Raw genomic sequence first — 18094 nt, forward strand, 5'->3', positions numbered from 1 at the left:
TTCCTAATTTCCTTTGAATGACTAGTTGGGCATTCAAATTTCCCAAGTTTAGGATGATATTTCAAAATACTTGCTGTAATTTGGGCATTTTTCTCATGTTCAGGTTTCTTTCAGAATGAGTCTAACGGTTTCATTACCTAAATTTAATTCTTCAGCCATCATTCTCACCATTAACTGCCTGTTCGAACAAAGTCCTTGACCTTCCCGATATTTGCATCCATTCTGTGGGTGAATGGACAGCTACTTCAAGCATCACCTCGAACATCTTCCCACTCTTTCTTTTTTTTTTTTTTTTTTTTGGTTCTTTTTTTTTCCGGAGCTGGGGACCGAACCCAGGGCCTTGCGCTTCCTAGGTAAGCGCTCTACCACTGAGCTAAATCCCCAGCCCCCCCACTCTTTCTTAAAACTCAAAAACTCAAGCCCTGGACATCACCTTTATCCCCATAAGCTTCTTTCAAAAGATGGTGGGTCTTACTTGCAGACTTGTTCAATTTCACGCAAAATTTGATACTAATTCTTTGTTCTAAATAGCAGTCACTCCTTTTGGCACTAAACCATACAGGAACGTTATCAGGCCACGACTGTGAGAAGCCTGAAGTAAAAATCTCTAGGGTGCTGCTGGCCTAATCATTTCACTGTTCCTGCCCCTCTGGAAGCCACCAGGGAAGGTATTGCTTTTCTGAGCTCTTGCCCTTAGCGTCTAGTCGAGGTGTGTGGCTGGAATTCTAGCACTAACCCGGTCACAGAGTAGTCGAAAGGCAAAACCGGTAAAAAAATAAAAATAAAAATAAATCCTCTGCAACCCATGTGTGCGTCCAATCCGTGCGTGGAGTTTCAAAGCAGTTCCTAGAGTCGTCTCGAATCTGTTGCCTTTAAGAGTCTACGGCGACTCATGCAATGGATGCATGAACTGTGACAACTTAAACAAGCAGGGAAGACGCAGCCGTGAAGTAACGGTGAAGATCGCCCCGGACCTACAGAAACCAGCACACAACAAACCTACCAGAGTAACCCAGGGTTGTGCTCTAGAGTCCCGGGAGACTACATCGCATGCGCAATTCCTTCCTTGCGCGGGTTGAGTTGTGCGCGTGCGCATAGAGACACCGCAGCCGGCCAGACGCTCTCGGGTGCGCATGCCCGCCTGCGGGGAGGGCGGGGGAGGAGGGCTGAGGGAAGAGAGGGCACCCTTCAGCGCCCGGGTGCATTGTGGGAAGGAGGCGGCAGCGTCCCGGGCGGGCTGGAGGTGCAGCAGCGGCGGCGGCGGCGGTAAATCCTCCCGGCCGCACACAGCACTGTGGAGCCGCGGCCCCAGCCCAGCCTCGGCCCGCGCGCCCCTCCTGCCCCTCGCGGCTTCGCGCGCCAGCCCCTCCTCCGCGCGCGGCCTTGCGGAGCCGGCCGGCCGGCCCAGCTCCCCTCCCCGGCCCCGCGGGGCGGCCGCGCTGCCCTGACAAGGCGGGGAGGGGAGGGCTGGACCGGCCGGCGGCCGGAGGACCATGCCGAACTTCTGCGCTGCCCCCAACTGCACACGGAAGAGCACGCAGTCTGACCTGGCCTTCTTCAGATTCCCGCGGGACCCGGCCAGGTGAGTGGGGCGTGAAGGCTGCGGAGACTTCGGCACACGTGCGCTCGCGAGCACCCGGCCGGGTGGGTGCCGCCCGGGGGCGCAAAGGCGAATGAAGTGGGCACTCAGCGCCTTCGGTCGTCCGACGCGGTTCTTTAGCTGTCAAAGAAGGGTTAGGCTCCAGGGCTGTGTTCCCGGGGGCCCTGCCTTCCCCCGCGTTACCGGTCTCTTCTAGGACAGTGTTTCTGTTTGGAGCCGCATTCTTTGATCTTAAATCAGGTCACAACTGCTACTTCCTTCGGACTTGTCATCACAATGTTCAAATGCCGACCGTTACTCATTGTCTCCTTTGGTTATTGTGGGGACCACAGAGGATGCGTGTGAAGGCGTGGGAATAGGTATTGCAACTTCACTTTTCCTTGAGGTAGTTTATAATCTGGGTCGTACTTTGAGAATCATAGTGACTTAATGTGATGTGCTGTAGGTGGTTCTCAGGGCTCTCCTGTTGGTTCATTCATTTAAAAAAATCAATGCTTAACCATGTTTGGAGTACTCATGTCAGGTGCTGGTGACTCGAGTGAATTTTGTCACGGACCGCAAAAAGCACGGAGAGAACAGACCTATCAATGGGCGTTGAATATAGCATGATATTAATTAGTTGAACAAATATTTATTGAAAGTCGACAATTGGTAGAAATTGGTCTGAGTACGAGAGTAGGTAACATGAATCAATGAAAATCCCTCCTCTCAGAGGTTACGATCAAGTCTTGGGAAATTGGCAAGTAGAATATTTATAATGGCGTGTCCAATAATGAAAAATATCCCGAAGAAAAATACAACAGAGGTCGGAAGGGCTTTAAGCCAGGAAGCAGGTGGAAAGATAGCTCAGTGCTGAAGAACAAACACTTGCACTCGCAGAAGACCTGGATTCTGTACCCACATGAGGTGACTTAACCACCTCTAACTTCGGTTTCAGGGGATTACAGAGACTCTTCTGGCCTTCATGTGTACCAGGTATACGCGAAATGCAAAACTCTTGTGCATATAAAGAAGCAGATTTAAAAAATAAAAAGTATAGCTAGGGAGCTGAGCACTGGGACATGGTCTATATAATCCCAGAGCTGAGGAGGCAGGGAGAATTGAGTTTTGAATCTGGCTCGGGTTAAAGTAAGTTCCAGGCCAGCTAGGGCTATAGGCAATCTTGTCTCAGGATCCTTTTTTTTTTTTTTAAACCTATAAAAAGGGAGGCATGATTTCTATTTTAAACAGAAAAAAAAAAAGTCTCACCACAGTGAATCTGAACAAAAAAAAAAAAAAAAAATTAGGGAAGGGGACAGCCATGTTGGAAAAACATCTGGAAACATTAAGAATGAAGTCAAGGCATGCTTGCTAATGAGGTGTATATGGGAGACAAAAATTGTTTAGGAAATTGTTGCCCCTGGAAGACATTCTGGCGTTTATTCTGAGTGAAGTGGGAGAGTTTAGAGCTTCGAGGGTTCTCAACAGTATTTCTGTTCTCAACAGTGTTAGTTATAGGGAAGCAAAGAGCAAGCAGGAAGACCAAAGAAAGACTGTTGGAATAATTCAGATCAGTAGAAGAGGATGAAGAGGTAAACTGATGCATTTAGATAAGGTCTGAAGACGAAGCCAACAGGATTTACTAATAGTTTGGATGTAGGTTATAAAAGGGTCAAGGTTAACTTCTGAGATTATATATGGGAATGGGGTATGTGTGTATGTGTACATGTATGTGTGGAGGCCAGAGGTCATCTAGTGTCTTGCTCTATTACTCCCTACTCCTTTAAGAAAGGGTCTGACTGAACCTATAGGCAGGTTCAGCCAACCCCAGCAATCTCCACTCCCCAAAGTGTTGGAGTTCCAGGCACCTGCACAATGAGTGTTCTCTGGCTTAGCCATCTCCCCTAGACTCCTGAGGTTTGTAACATAAAACAGTCACTGATATAAGAAAGATTGGAGTCTTAGTTTGTTCCGAAGATGTTATAGGTTTGATTTATAATGTGGTATCTGATAGGCTTGGGCAGGCATATTTCAGAGGTGTCTTCAGCCAGAGGGTGGGGTTCAGCACTACAGAACTTGATTAGCATGCGTGAGGTTCTAGGTTCTATCCCCTATACTGGAGGAATTATAAATATTTCATATGGAGATGAATTTTCAAATGACTGTTTTCTCTTTTTCTACATCGTCATCAATATTTGTCTTTTGTTTGTTTGTTTGTTTCTCAAGGTGTTTCTTTATGTAGCCCTGGCTGTCCTGGAACTTACTCTGTAGACTCAGAGATCTGCCTGCTTCTGTCTCCTAAGTCCTGAAATGAAAGGCATGTGCCGCCATGTTTGGCATAGATTTCTGTTTTAAGTCTCTTTACAAATATGTTTATATATTTGAATCAATCTTGTATGTGTGGTTGGTGGCCTTTTAAACAAAATCTTTGCCTATTTAAAATATGTTTATTTTATTAATTTATTTATTGGAGGCAAGTTCTCATTCAGTCTAGCCTAGAATCCACTATTCTTGCCTTGAACTAGCTGCATTCCTCCTGCTTCAGTCTCCTAAGTGCTGGAATTAGAGACGTGAACCACCATTCCTAGCTTGTTTTGTCTATGTTGTGAGATTACTAGTGAAGACTTAGTTTTTTCATAAAGATATCTTACTCAGCACTGATTGTTTAAAGGAAAAAATATATCTTTACTGCTGTTCAAAGCTACTTTGGGTTTTTTTGTTTGTTTTTTAAAAGTTTTTTTGTTTTGTGGATTCAATTGAATCAGTAAATCAGTTTGTGCCTCTGTTTGTCTTTAAGAGAGACCTTAAACGTCTTTCCCAGTATTGATTCCTAATGTCTGGTATGGAAATGTATAGGATTAATCACATGGACAGTTCCTGGGTTGCTATTGGTATCAAAACACTTTTACCTTAGAGATTCTGTGGACAGCAGTGAGTGTGGGGGATCTCCAGAGATTAGTAATTTAAAAATGTAGCTGTAGCACTTTGGTAAACTGCTTCATAGTAAGATATTTTTATGGCTAATATTTTATTTTTGAAGCAGAATGTTTATAATCATAATTTATAACTGTAAAATGTTAAAGTATGGATACCTTGGTCATAGTTACTAAGTAGTATAATACTTAGCTAAATGGAATGGTATATAATTTAGGTATGCCGTTTTAGTTTTAGGTATGAAGATCATAACAGTCACTGTGGTTCACATATTTAAGAGTGGAATTACCAGGCTTAAAGTAGTAAGACGTAAGAAGAGCTGGGTGTGGTGCTGCACATCTTTAGTCCTGGCACTCCTGGAAGCAGAGGTAGTTTATCTCTGAGTTCAAGGCCAGGCAGGGATACTTAATGAGACCCTGTTTCAAAAATAAAAGACCCAAGAGGATAAATACGAGTATGCTGATAATGTTATACTAGTAACAATATTATATCTGTTTTATAATACAGTGTAATATGTAAGTAGAACATAAATTTGCTTTCAAACTTGTGATACTTTTTCCATGGCAGAATTTTTATTTTTCTTATCCTGGAATGAAGGAAAGATCTAGTCTTTTTTTTTTTTTTTTTTTTTTTTTTTTTGGTTCTTTTTTTCGGAGCTGGGGACTGAACCCAGGGCCTTGCGCTTCCTAGGTAAGCGCTCTACCACTGAGCTAAATCCCCAACCCGAAAGATCTAGTCTTAACGGTCAGGGAATTACTTAAACATCTTAATTCTTTATTTCTTGATCTGTACTCATCTCTGGAAAGACTTGGGCCCTTAATAAGTGCTTAGTAAACATAGTTATTTGTTTTTCTGAAATTAAGCACTAAACTGTGTTTACCTTGATTAGCATCTTCAATACTTTTCAATATAGTGGAGTGTGCAGATCCTGTCTCTCTTGGAACTTGCTTTTGCATTTGTACATATATTTTATGTGAACTAAATCATGATTGTTATAAGGCAAGTGCTTATGACCTTCATGCTTATATGAGGTACGGTAGTTGTTTGTAGAACATGTACTTGCTACCTCTCTGCCTGCTGGTGGTGTTTCCTTAGCTCGAGGGAAATAGTGAAGAGCTGTTTGTCAGGCTGTTGGCCCTGATGCTGATGAGCTCTCTGTGCTGCCACCAGTTGAATTCTCACTGACTTGTAGATGTCTTGCCTGAGCAAGTTACTTCCTAACTTTTTAGTTTGAAGGGTTTAGTCTAAGTGTCTTCAAATGTTTCTTTCTTCTGATTGTATTATTAATCAACTTCTCCAAATTGTGTTATAGATCCATATAGCAAGAATCCATTCTTCATCCTCTTTCTCCTATCCCTCCTCCTTCCCTCCTCCTCCTTCTTTGTCTCCTTTGTCTTCGTTGTCTTTGAGACAGGGTTTCTGTGTATGTAGCCCTGGCTATCCTGGAACTCACTCTGTAGACCAACCAGGCTGGCCTGGAACTCAGAGATCCACCTGCTTCTGCCTCTCAAGTGCTGGGATTAAAGGCGTGTGCCACCACACTTGGCTCAGGAATCCATTCTTTTTTTTTTGTTTTTTTTTTGTTCTTTTTTTCGGAGCTGGGGACCGAACCCAGGGCCTTGCGCTTCCTAGGTAAGCGCTCTACCACTGAGCTAAACCCCCAGCCCCTCAGGAATCCATTCTTAACATATTTGCCTTAAAACTAAATTTGGAGTTTTGAGGTCTCACTGTGTGACCTTGCCTGGCTTGGAACTCATTGGGATCTTCCTCCTGCTTTCCAGGTACTGGGATTAAAGGCATGTACTACCATGCCTGGCATAAATTATGTTTTGAAACAGACTCTTCTATATAGTTTACACTGGTCTTAAATCCAGAGTCTGCCTGCCTCAACCTCCCGAATACCAAGAGTATAGGTGTGTGCCACTATGACCAACCCATATGCTAACATGTAAAGTTTAAGTTTATATATCATAATTATATTTGGTTTTCTTTACAGATGCCAGAAGTGGGTTGAAAATTGTAGGAGAGCAGACTTAGAAGATAAAACACCTGATCAACTCAATAAACATTATCGACTATGTGCCAAACACTTTGAGACCTCTATGATCTGTAGAACTGTAAGTAATCAGCTTGGCCTCTTTCTCTCCTACAGTGTAAAAGGGTATGATACTATGTGTATGTATCTCAGGCAGTTTTTCTAGAGTTTTGTTTCTTTAGTGTGGTTCTAGTGGTAGAACTGAGTTTTTTATTTATCAGGCAAGTACTCTACCACCAAGTCAGTCCCTGCCCCTCTCAGAGCTTTCCTGTGAATGACAGTTTCATCCAGACCATGGTCTTTGTGTTCATTTGAATGTCCTCTTAAGGAACAGCACTTACTTTGTTTCCACTATTTATTTTTGAGAGTCAGTGTCACACAAGGAGCGTGAAAAATAGTTCTACCCTGACTTTTCCTTTCTTGGCCCTGATTCTAAAGATAGCAGATCAAGTAGCCTTTTTGAAATCTTAATATTTCTAATGTTCTAGGGTTCTGTTACTGCTGTGACTCATAAAAGCCAGAGACAGATTGGATTGACATGTATGAACCACTGTAGAAGCTAGAAAGGAAGAGCTTTTGGATCCGCAGTGTTATGCTTGTATAGAGCTAACGTTCTGTGTTAGGTTTGCTCGAGAAGCAAACTTGACTTGAGGGTACACTGTGTATCACTATGGCAATTTATTTTGGTATTTTTTTTCAGATGCATTTTGCAGAGGCATCAGAAAACTAAAGAATGATTGGGTTATTTTATTTCTCAATATTAATTGAAGCAGATACTTATGAAGTCATTGGGAGGTGAGCCAATTCTGGTTCAACAATTTAATCACAAATACTTGAGGGATTTTTCTTTTCTTTTCTTTTTTTTTTTTTTTTTTTTTTGCCTTGTTTTATTACAAGTTTAATACTCATCAGCCAAAAAGTTTCATATGTGTAAAAGGCAAACTACTTTTGTGTTCTTGACATTCATTAAAAAATATCACAAATTATTTAGAAATATACAAGACTTGCCTTTTTTATTTAAGTCTAGTCAATATCTAACTGTATAATTTCAGTGATAAAAATTTGAAATTTTTAAAATATAGCTCACTAATGTAGCTGACATAATTCAGCGTTTATATCAGAAAGACTAGCTAGTTTTGCTTTTTTAAAAATCCCAAAGGATTCTTTCATCTTAAATCAACCCAAATGTGAGAAATTTTTTTTTTCTGTATATGTAGAGCAAGCAGCTGCTGAAAGCCAGCTTGTACGATAATTGTATTAAAATATGTAAGCCCTTTGGCATCATTTGTTTGGCATTTAAGATGTTGTTAACTAACATACATGAGTAGTTCTGCCAAAACCACAATTTTTATTATCTTTGATGCTAGAGTAAGATCAGTGTAGTTCCTTTATATTACCAGAGAGTAAACCTTGATATGGAGTTAAAATTTTTCACATAAGTTAGACACATGTATTTATAAATGAATATAGAATGTCCCATTTTTCATTCACATTCTAGTTTTTCTGATGTTTCCTTTGTCTGCTACTTTTAAAATTTTTAAATTTTTTAGAATGTCTTATCCCTCCCCAATCACCCAGCTATTTGGTGTTGACTGTGTTTATTTTGAGACTTTGGCTTAGTGAGAAAGTGGAGAAACTTGGGGAATCAGAGTTTGCTTTCCTCTGTAGCTTTGTCCATAACCAATCTCAACCCAAACTTCTGGCATGGAATTGAGTTAGAAAACACTGCCTCTGAGTAGCAGTTCTCCCTGAGTGTTTTCAGCATCTCTAAATGGAACCCAAAGAGTATGTTCCACATAGATATATTTTTCTGTGCTATCTTCCCAATCTCCCTTACCAAGGAGAAAAAATTTAAAGAGATCATAGTTTCACTAGTACCAAAAGTTTTCTCAAAGTGTGCTCTGTGTTTTCCATTGTAACTAGAGGGAGAAATAAAAGCCACTGTCTCTTTGGATTAGAGAGCAGGAATAATGGTTATTTATCAGTTACTCTCCTTAATTAATTTCTTGTTGTCCAGCTACTCTTGGCTCACTGTGGAAGACTGTTACTATGTAGGTTTGAGTCCTGCTTCCAGCAAGGCACAAGTAGTAGGGCAGAAGTGTCTTCTCCAGTGATTAGAGCATTGGGACAAGAAGGGAGTTTAGAAATGCCTGGTTGAATGGTGGTAGATTTATGATTATGTATTTAGTTATCCTTAGTTTGTTAATAATTTCATTTTGGAAAATGTTGAACTTAACCTCCTATTTAGAAAAAGAAACTGGGGCCTAAAAAGTAAGTTAATTTAACTAGAGCCCCTTAGTCATTGGTCAAGTTAATGTTATTTATTTTTCCTGTGTTTTGATATTTTCCGGTACTAACAACAGCAGTGGAGTGAACAGCAGGTAAGGAGGGAGCATTGTGACTGAATACAGAAGGGGATAGGTAATTTGGGAGACCTGAGTCCTGTAGATTTGGCAGCTCAAGGAAGAGCAGAAAAGCCAAGATCTCCAGAAGGGCATTGATCGAACTTTTCAAGTGTGTACTTTGGGGACAGGTAAAGAAGTAGTGGGGAGTCAGCATAGAACTTTGTTTCCTTTTTTTGTTGTTGTTGTTGTTTTGAAAGACCATCTCTGAATTGATATATTTTCTTTTTCAGAGTCCTTATCGCACAGTTCTTCGAGATAATGCAATACCCACAATATTTGATCTTACCAGTCATTTGAACAATCCACATAGCAGACACAGAAAACGAATAAAAGAATTGGTATGTCTGGCTCTCTGGCCTTCCCTTCCCATAATCCTGTTAAACAAGTGTGGAAGCAAGTTCTTTTGTCTCACAGGTGGCATGCTAGGAAATGATGCTATGCTTATTAAGAGTCGGTCTGTCTTACTATTGGTTAAACTGAAAAAGCTCTAAATATAGCCAGTTGATAGTTGTTGAGTTGGGGTAGATGTATGCTGTTAATTGCCAGTCCCTAGCTCATAGCTTTTCTGGGCTTGGTAGCAAGGAGAACAAAACTGCCATGTTTCCAGAATCTAGCACAAAGGAGTAAAGAAAAGGAAAGTATTAGAACTGGAGATCTGGACTGTTTTAGAGATCAGGATTTCACTGATTTTTGACAAGTTGTAGAAAAAGTTTAAAAGTTTTTCATGTTGTGTGCTTGACTCCTGTGTGCTTTTATAATCTTCTGCTACCTTTTAGACTTGATAGCAGAAATAGACCTAGCTTATGTCGACCTTGGGTGAACACAATTACTGACACATTGCCACTATCAAGACCCTTTTTGTTCAATTTGGTTCAATTTATGTAATTATTAGTGTGCACACACATATGCCAGGCCATGTGTATGGAAACCAGAGGACACGTTTTAGGAATTGGTTTTCCTTCCTTGGGAGCCCGGTGATTTGTGTGTAAGCCATGAGCCATTACCTGCTAAGCTGGCTCAGCTCCCCTTACCTGGTTTTGAAGACAAGACCCAATTAGCTCTTCAGAGGGTTGCTTGGTTTGGTTTGGTCTTTTTGAGAGGTGGGAGTTGTTGGTTTGGCTTGGGTTGGGTTACTTTGTGTTTTTTGAGGGGGGGGGGGTTGTTGTTGGTTTGGTTCGGTTTGGTTTGGTTTGATTTGGTTCAAGAAAAACTTGCATGTTGTAGATATTGCTCCTGGAAGTTAGATGAGACTCATCGAAGTCCTCAGGTCTTGGAATGGGTGTGGGGAGGTTTTCTTTGCTTGCCCAGTTTCTCCCTTTCCTCTCTCTTCTTGTGGTTTAATTTTGTTTTCAAAAATTTGTGATCTTCCTCTAGAATGTTTTAGTGCTTTGCTTTCTCTGTTCCTGAAGCTCCTTCAGCAGTGCTTTGACCTGGGTAGTTAATCAGCACCCACCATATTTATTTATTTTACTGGTGTTCTCTTGATTTAGGGGGTTGTACTTCTTTTTAAGGTTTTTTGTCTTGTTTGTTTGGTTTGTCTTTTGCTTTGTCTGTCGTTTTTGGCTTTCTGAACGTTTTGCCTCACATATATCTACCCCAAGCCAGTTTGAAGGTGTGATGTTCTCCCTGCTTAGCTGGCAGTATTTTGTAATTCCTCCTAGCTCTTTAACTACGACTATTGTTTTGTTTTTAAAAAGTCCTCATATTTTTTTTTCCAAACGTTACGTGATGCCTAGAGGATCTTGTAAGTCTCCATTGTCCTTGAAGTCTGGTGCTGTCCCGATTCTCGTCTTCCTAAAGGCTTCCTAAAGTTTCTTATTGTGGACATTAACATTTTATTGAACAGGGCCAGAGATTGGTCTGGTCCAGTGCTTGCCTGGCAGTTGCCTGGCATTGGCTTCGATCCCAAGCACCACCAACCCTTTTTTTTTTAAAGTAACAAGTGCTGTAGTGTATCTTCGTTTCCTTTATTATCCAGTCTGTTGACCATTTTACCATCTTGTGACTTAAGCCGTCACTTAGTTTTGCTTCCTGACTTTCCTACCTTTCTCTGGCGTTTGTTGTAGGTGAGTGCTGAGCCTTGCATGGCAGTCCTCTGCACCCCTTTTCTTCTGAGTGCTCTGTCCCACGGTGAAGAGCTCAGCCTCTGTGTTTGCAGCCGTTGGATCCCTAACTCTGCCTTTCATAGCAGGCAACTTCCATGTGGCGTGCCCTCTGGATGAGGAGGAACTGTTCCCGCTAACCAGCCTGCTAATGTTTCTTATTAGTAGCAGTGTCCAGAGCTGCCTCCAGGTCTGTGCTGTCTGAGGCTCTCCTTGGTACTGTTGTTTTCCTGCCACGGTTAGTAGTAGTGTAATACAAACATGAGAGAGCCTTGCTTGAGAGGAGAGTAAAAGACAAAGCTGGAGTCCTTCCCCGGTCTACCCGTGACTGTAGGCTTGGGGTGCATAGAGTACGTAGACTCTGTGTGTTTATTTCTTGTCTGAGCTGACGCTGTCGCTGTCTGCTTCCTAGGCACTTGTCATTGGTTTTTTGTAGGTTCTGTGATGCAGGGGGCTTCTTGTTTTGTGACGTCCTTAAGTCTAGATTTGGAAGAAGAGTCTGCTGCGTCCTCTTGAATTCTATACTAAGTGCTATGTGTGGTGTACCTTCGTCCCATTTATTACTTAATACATGTTTGTCTAGTTAGGATACTCAGGGAGAAAGCATGTTAAAGAGCATGTGCTTTCTCTTCTGGTACTTTACTTTAGCTTGTAATCATGAGCACATTACACAGTTTTGGTTTCCTATCATCTGTTTGAAGAGTTTGTTCCATATGAAGAATTGATGCTCTTTGGAGCTAAGGATAATGATTAGTTGATTAAAGTGCTTGTATACAAGCATGATGTCCTGGGTTCGATTCCTAGCACCACAGAAACCAACACCTGAGAGATGAAGGCAAGAGGATCAGAAGTTCAAGGTCACCCTCAGTTACTTAGTTCAAGACCTGCCTGGAATACATGAGACACTTCCCTTAAACAAGAACAGTAACAGTACCCCTCAAACTCTTGAATGAGATTTTTTTCTCAAAACAGCCTTTTTTTTTTTTTAAGTTTAAGATGATTTACTAGAAATGATTTTCTCAAAATGTTTTCTTCTTTTTTAGAGTGAAGATGAAATCAGGACTCTGAAACAGAAAAAAAGTAAGTGATAGTGTTAATGACTCAGCTTCTCAAGGCCTTTTAAGAAGGCCTTGACCTGGTAAGAACAACTAAATATGTTTTATTTCCACAGCCTCCCTTGAAAGTGAATGTAAAGGAGTGGTTGGCTCTACCCTGCAGCCTGGAATTATTAGAGACTACAGTTTTAGTTCATTCTGCCTTTGCCTATGCATTGCTGTTACAGAGCACAGAGGGAGCGCCTTCTGCCCTCAAGGTGCTCTCAGTGTGGTAGTAGTGGCAGACCACAGAGTGTTCCAGTAGGGAAGGAAAGGCTCCAATAAAGCCAGCCAGTCCAATTACACCCATGTACCTTGTGGTCCATAATTATCTCTTGGCTTAAGGGAAAAATGCTGTGGAGACAGTTGGTACATTGGGTGTCATGGTTACAGAATCTGTAGGTGCTGATGTGTAAAGTGGGCCATTAAAAGGTGAGGCTGAAAGTCGTTTCTGTTCTTACCAGTTGCCCCCATTTCTCCTTTAGCTTCTCTTGCTACTGCAGACATGAGTTTTGATGCCATTCTATCCTTCTGGTACTTTTATTTAACTTTCACAGTAGCTCCATGATAAGTAATGCTGTTTTCCTTTGTTATAGATGGGAAACAAACTCAGCAAAGACAGGCAGGAAAGCTGTTCTACACAAGCATAGAGTAGTATAAAACAAGCTGCTGGATAGAAAGAACCCCATTCATCTAGATGTTCTTAGGGACTCTGAGAGCCTAAGGTCTCAGATGAACCCAGAGGAGTGAGCACAGTGTTCAGAACTTGCTCAGTTGATTGGAAGTGGAGTAAGGGAGGACAGAGGGGAGGTAAGGACAAAAAGGAAGGCAGGCATCCAGGTTAACTTCTTTCTTTCTGGGTGCGTATGAGAGAGGAAAGCTAGAGGAGGAATCTTCCCTGGACTCCCTGAGCCCTGCTGAGCTCTGAGAGCCTGGGATGCCTAGAAGCAGCTTGCTTGCGCAGTCCCAGTCACTAGACTTTGCTCTGTATCAGGGAGCCTGCTTGTCTCTGCCACCTTAGTGCTCTGACTGGAGTGTGTGCACTAGCTACCTGCTGTCCTTCCCTGCTGTGTCCTCCATACTCACGTCATTGTCAAATGCAACCTCCTGTTCAGCTGTTGTCGTAGTTAGAGTTCATATCTGTGAAGAGACACCATGATCACAACAACTCGTAGTTGGGGCTGGTTTAGTCATCATGGCAGAGAGATAGGCAGCATGCACGCAGACATGATGCTGGAGGAGCCCATTCTGCACTTCGATCCACGGGCAGCAGAAGGGAACTGTCATGCTATGCTACCTCAAAGTCCCCACCCTACAGTGACAAATTTCCTCCAGTAAGGCCGCACCCACTGCAATAAAGCTATACCTCCTAATAGTGGCACTCCCTATGGCCAAGCATTCAAACATATGGATCTGTGGGAGCCATTACTGTTCAAACCACCACAGATGTTTTCTCAGTGATGCTATATAATTTTTGGTGGTCTTATAGACCTAGACCTTAAGAACTTGGTTTTTAATGGTTCTTCGGATTTTCATTCTTTTTTCTGGAGCCATTATTGACCTGCATGACTCGAGTAGAGAAGACACTGTCCCTAACCAGATATAAAGAGACCAGGCTGAGCTGGCTGATATTCTAACATTAGCCTGATCCCATTATGAGTCTATATTACCTGGTTTTATAGAACTGTCTTCCATATAGAAGTGTGGCTTAGCAGTTAGATAGAAGTGATGTCTCTCTGGTTCGTGGATTTCATTTCATTTCTATCCTGTAACTGTATCTGTGGCCTTGGGCACGTTATTTACTTCTCTATTTGCCAAGTGGGATTGATACTGTCTTCCTGAAGAAAGTAATGTGATACCTGTAAAATGTTAGCCACAGTGCCTGTAGGAATATTTGTTCTCTCTACTCACCTTCCTTTTTCTCATGGCATGAACTTCTGTTATTCATATTAATAGTTTGTGAAATGCCTTGTGAGTTTATTAAAAATTGTGCCCTACTCTGCTGATGTTCTATTAATGGTAAATGAATGCGTTTGTGGATTTTAATATTTAGCCAATCAAAAGTGTAACTTGTTCTGTCTTTCGTGGTTCTTCATGAATCTGTTTGTAAAACTAACTTTTGTTTTCCAGTTGAGGAAACTTCTGAACAAGAACAGGAAACTAACAGCAATGCTCAGAACCCCAGTGCAGAAGTGGGGAACCAGCAGGATGGAAATGTGTTGCCTTTAACCCTTGAAGAGAAGGAGAACAAAGAGTACCTCAAATCATTATTTGAGATTCTGATTCTCATGGGAAAGCAGAACATACCCTTGGATGGGCACGAGGCTGACGAGATCCCAGAGGGTCTCTTTGCTCCAGATAACTTCCAGGCACTCCTAGAGTGCCGTATCAATTCTGGAGAAGAAGTCCTAAGGAAGCGCTTTGAGACCACGGCGGTCAACACGTTATTCTGTTCTAAAACCCAGCAGAGGCAGATGCTGGAGATCTGTGAGAGCTGCATTCGGGAGGAGACACTCAGGGAAGTGAGAGACTCACACTTCTTTTCCATTATCACAGACGACGTGGTAGACATAGCAGGAGAAGAGCACCTGCCCGTGCTGGTGAGGTTTGTCGATGATGCTCATAACCTGAGAGAGGAGTTTGTGGGATTTCTGCCATATGAAGCTGACGCAGAGATTTTGGCTGTGAAATTTCACACTACAATAACCGAGAAATGGGGATTGAATATGGAATATTGTCGTGGTCAGGCTTACATTGTGTCCAGTGGATTTTCTTCCAAAATGAAAGTTGTTGCTTCAAGACTTTTAGAAAAATATCCCCAGGCCGTCTACACCCTCTGTTCTTCCTGTGCCTTAAATGCATGGTTGGCAAAGTCTGTCCCTGTGATCGGGGTGTCTGTGGCTTTAGGAACCATTGAGGAAGTCTGTTCTTTTTTCCATCGATCACCACAGCTGCTTTTAGAACTTGACAACGTAATTTCTGTTCTTTTCCAGAATAGTGAAGAGCGAGGTAAAGAACTGAAGGAAATTTGTCATTCACAGTGGACAGGCAGGCACGATGCCTTTGAAATCTTGGTGGATCTCCTGCAAGCACTTGTCTTATGTTTAGATGGTATAAATAGCGACACAAATATTAGGTGGAATAACTATATAGCTGGACGAGCGTTTGTACTCTGTAGTGCAGTGACAGATTTCGATTTCATTGTTACCATTGTTGTTCTTAAAAATGTGTTATCTTTTACGAGGGCCTTTGGGAAGAATCTCCAGGGACAAACCTCTGATGTCTTCTTCGCAGCCAGCAGCTTAACTGCCGTACTGCACTCACTTAATGAGGTGATGGAAAACATCGAAGTTTATCATGAGTTTTGGTTTGAGGAAGCCACAAATTTAGCAACCAAACTTGACATTCAAATGAAGCTGCCAGGGAAGTTCCGGAGAGCCCAACAAGGTAACCTGGAATCTCAGCTAACCTCCGAGAGTTACTATAAAGATGCTCTCAGTGTTCCAACAGTAGAGCACATTATTCAGGAACTTAAAGATATTTTCTCTGAACAGCACCTCAAAGCTCTGAAGTGCCTGTCTCTGGTACCCTCAGTGATGGGGCAGCTCAAGTTTAACACATCCGAAGAGCACCATGCTGATATGTACAGAAGTGACCTACCCAATCCTGACACGCTCTCTGCCGAGCTTCACTGTTGGAGAATCAAGTGGAAACACAGAGGAAAAGATATCGAGCTCCCGTCCACCATTTATGAAGCCCTCCATCTTCCTGACATCAAGTTTTTCCCTAATGTATATGCTTTGCTGAAGGTCTTATGTATTCTTCCTGTGATGAAAGTTGAGAATGAGCGCTATGAAAATGGACGAAAGCGTCTCAAAGCATACCTGCGGAACACTCTGACAGACCAGAGGTCAAGCAATTTGGCTTTGCTTAACATAAATTTTGATATAAAACATGATTTAGATTTAATGGTGGACACATACATCAAACTCTATACAAATAAATCAGAGCTTCCTACAAATAATTCAGAAACCATTGAAAATACCTAAAAGATTTTAAAAATGGCTGTTGTCTTATTTTGCTGTTTGGAAGAAAAGCTGCAAGGTATAGTAGGCCAGTTAATGACTTGCCATAGACCTCCAGTTTAACATATCAATTAGCTATTGGGAATCCACATATTTAAATGGCCCCTGTTTGAACTCTCATGCTCTCAGTACCTGTCTGTTCTTCCAGAAGTTGGCATTGGGAGTACCAAAATGCCTCTCTGCTAGAGGCACTCTGGAAATGTTTTAGTTAAAAGTCATTTTAGATCTGACATCATCACTGTTGATCCGGTTGTCAGTTATTAAGTTATCAGGTCTTTGGAAAATGAATTTTGTGAGAGAAATACATTTTATAACGTGTCATGATGAAATACACCATTGACTTTTGACTTGGAGTTACAGGTGTTTAAAATCTGTGGTAGCAGCACTTGGAAGGCAGAGGCATGAGGATGACATGTTTTAGGCCAGCCTGCACACATAGTGAGAAACAAGTGAGGCCCGGGGTGGAGCTTAGTGTGGAGCTCTTGCCTAGCATGTGCAAGCCCTAGGCTCTTGCCTCGGTGTGGCAAAAGCAAAACCAACAGATCAGCTTGTGATGGGTAGTCACGGGAAGTAAGGACAGCCTCCTGCGCAGGTTCTGTCAGGGCAGAAGAGCCTCAAAGGAGCAAGTTAAAGTAAGAATGGCAGAGCCGGGCACTGGCCCCTCATTTGATTGTTGCTGTTTACATTCCTTTGCTGAGCCCACATTTTCATAAGCGTTTTGTTATTCTCTCTGCTTGGTGGAGAAGACAGACCCAGAGGCCATCCATAATAGGCAACTGACTTGTCTGTTTTCTTCTTTTTACATGATTATGTCTACTGCCTCATCTTGATTTATCAGCAAAACCTACAGAAATAAATGTTTTGTGGTTTATCTTAAAAATAATACAGAAAATATTGCTGTTATTTTTGGTGAATAAAATTAATTTTGTATAGTTTATTTCAATCTAAATAAAATGTGAATTTTGTTTAAATTTCAGGTGAGGTATTTTTGGTGGGACAGAACACATTCTTGTATATTTTCTTAAAATAGTTATTTCATAATCAGCCTCATGCCTTTTATAATTCAAGATGAAGTATTTTCTAGTTTTTCTTTTTTTGGTTTATGTTTTAAGGTATAGGAAAATAATTAAAATCAAGAAGTTATTAAGTGAGGACTGGGCTGGAGCTCTTGCTAGCATATGCAAGGCCTAGGCTCACGCCTGAGAACTGCAAAAGCAAGCTTTAAGTTTGCTCTTTTAACTGAATATATATTATTGATATATATTATGGACCTGTTATAGGTTGTTAGGGCTTGTGTTTACTGTGTTGCTGATTAGAATGCCACTGGTGAATTGAATAACTGTGGTAGGGCTATTTTGTGTTGAAGTAAGTTAATGTTATTTGAGCTTCAGACAGCAGAATCTGATGCTTGTGCTGTAGCACTGGGCCAGTCCTGGTGTTTGTTTGTTTTTTTGTTGTTTGTTTTTCTTCTTTTTTTTTCGGAGCTGGGGACTGAACCCAGGGCCTTGCGCTTGCTAGGCAAGTGCTCTACCACTGAGCTAAATCCCCAACCCCCAGTCCTGATGTTTTTATCGAATAAGGACACATTACCTGTGCAGGTTATAAAAAGATGGAATTACTTTGTGTTGCTAGAGTTCTGTCCTTAACAGAGAACGAGACCAGAGTTGGCCTGTTGTGTTTATCTATTTCCTGGGACTCTTACAAGTGTTGTGACTAGCAGACTACCCAGCCCAAGTCTGTTTCCTCCACGGTAAGGTTGTGCTGTGGGGATTAGGTAATTTGTTGCCAATGACCTGCTGCTTAAAGAAACAATTTCACTTTTTACAGTTTTGAGGTTGGTTAAATGATTCTTTGCAAGTA

General features: G+C 41.7%; 1 protein-coding gene across 2 annotated transcripts; it reads left to right on the plus strand.

The window, feature by feature from the left end:
* Window positions 1-1431: 1431 nt before the first annotated feature.
* On the plus strand, window positions 1432-17211 carry Thap12 (THAP domain containing 12). Of its 2 annotated transcripts, NM_001191630.2 has the most exons (5): window positions 1432-1582; window positions 6510-6630; window positions 9184-9291; window positions 12099-12135; window positions 14280-17211. In NM_001191630.2, exons 1-5 carry the CDS (start codon window positions 1494-1496, stop codon window positions 16196-16198), a joined length of 2274 nt encoding a protein of 757 aa, NP_001178559.1. In that variant the 5' UTR covers window positions 1432-1493; the 3' UTR covers window positions 16199-17211. The 2 variants fall into 2 exon arrangements, with proteins under 2 accessions (NP_001178559.1, XP_038969147.1); XM_039113219.1 differs by lacking the exons at window positions 1432-1582; window positions 6510-6630; window positions 9184-9291 and having other exon boundaries at window positions 12099-12193; window positions 14280-17205.
* Window positions 17212-18094: the final 883 nt, after the last annotated feature.

Source organism: Rattus norvegicus, chromosome 1, assembly GCF_036323735.1.
Source record: "Rattus norvegicus strain BN/NHsdMcwi chromosome 1, GRCr8, whole genome shotgun sequence".
In the NCBI taxonomy this organism is placed as follows: Eukaryota; Metazoa; Chordata; class Mammalia; order Rodentia; family Muridae; genus Rattus; species Rattus norvegicus.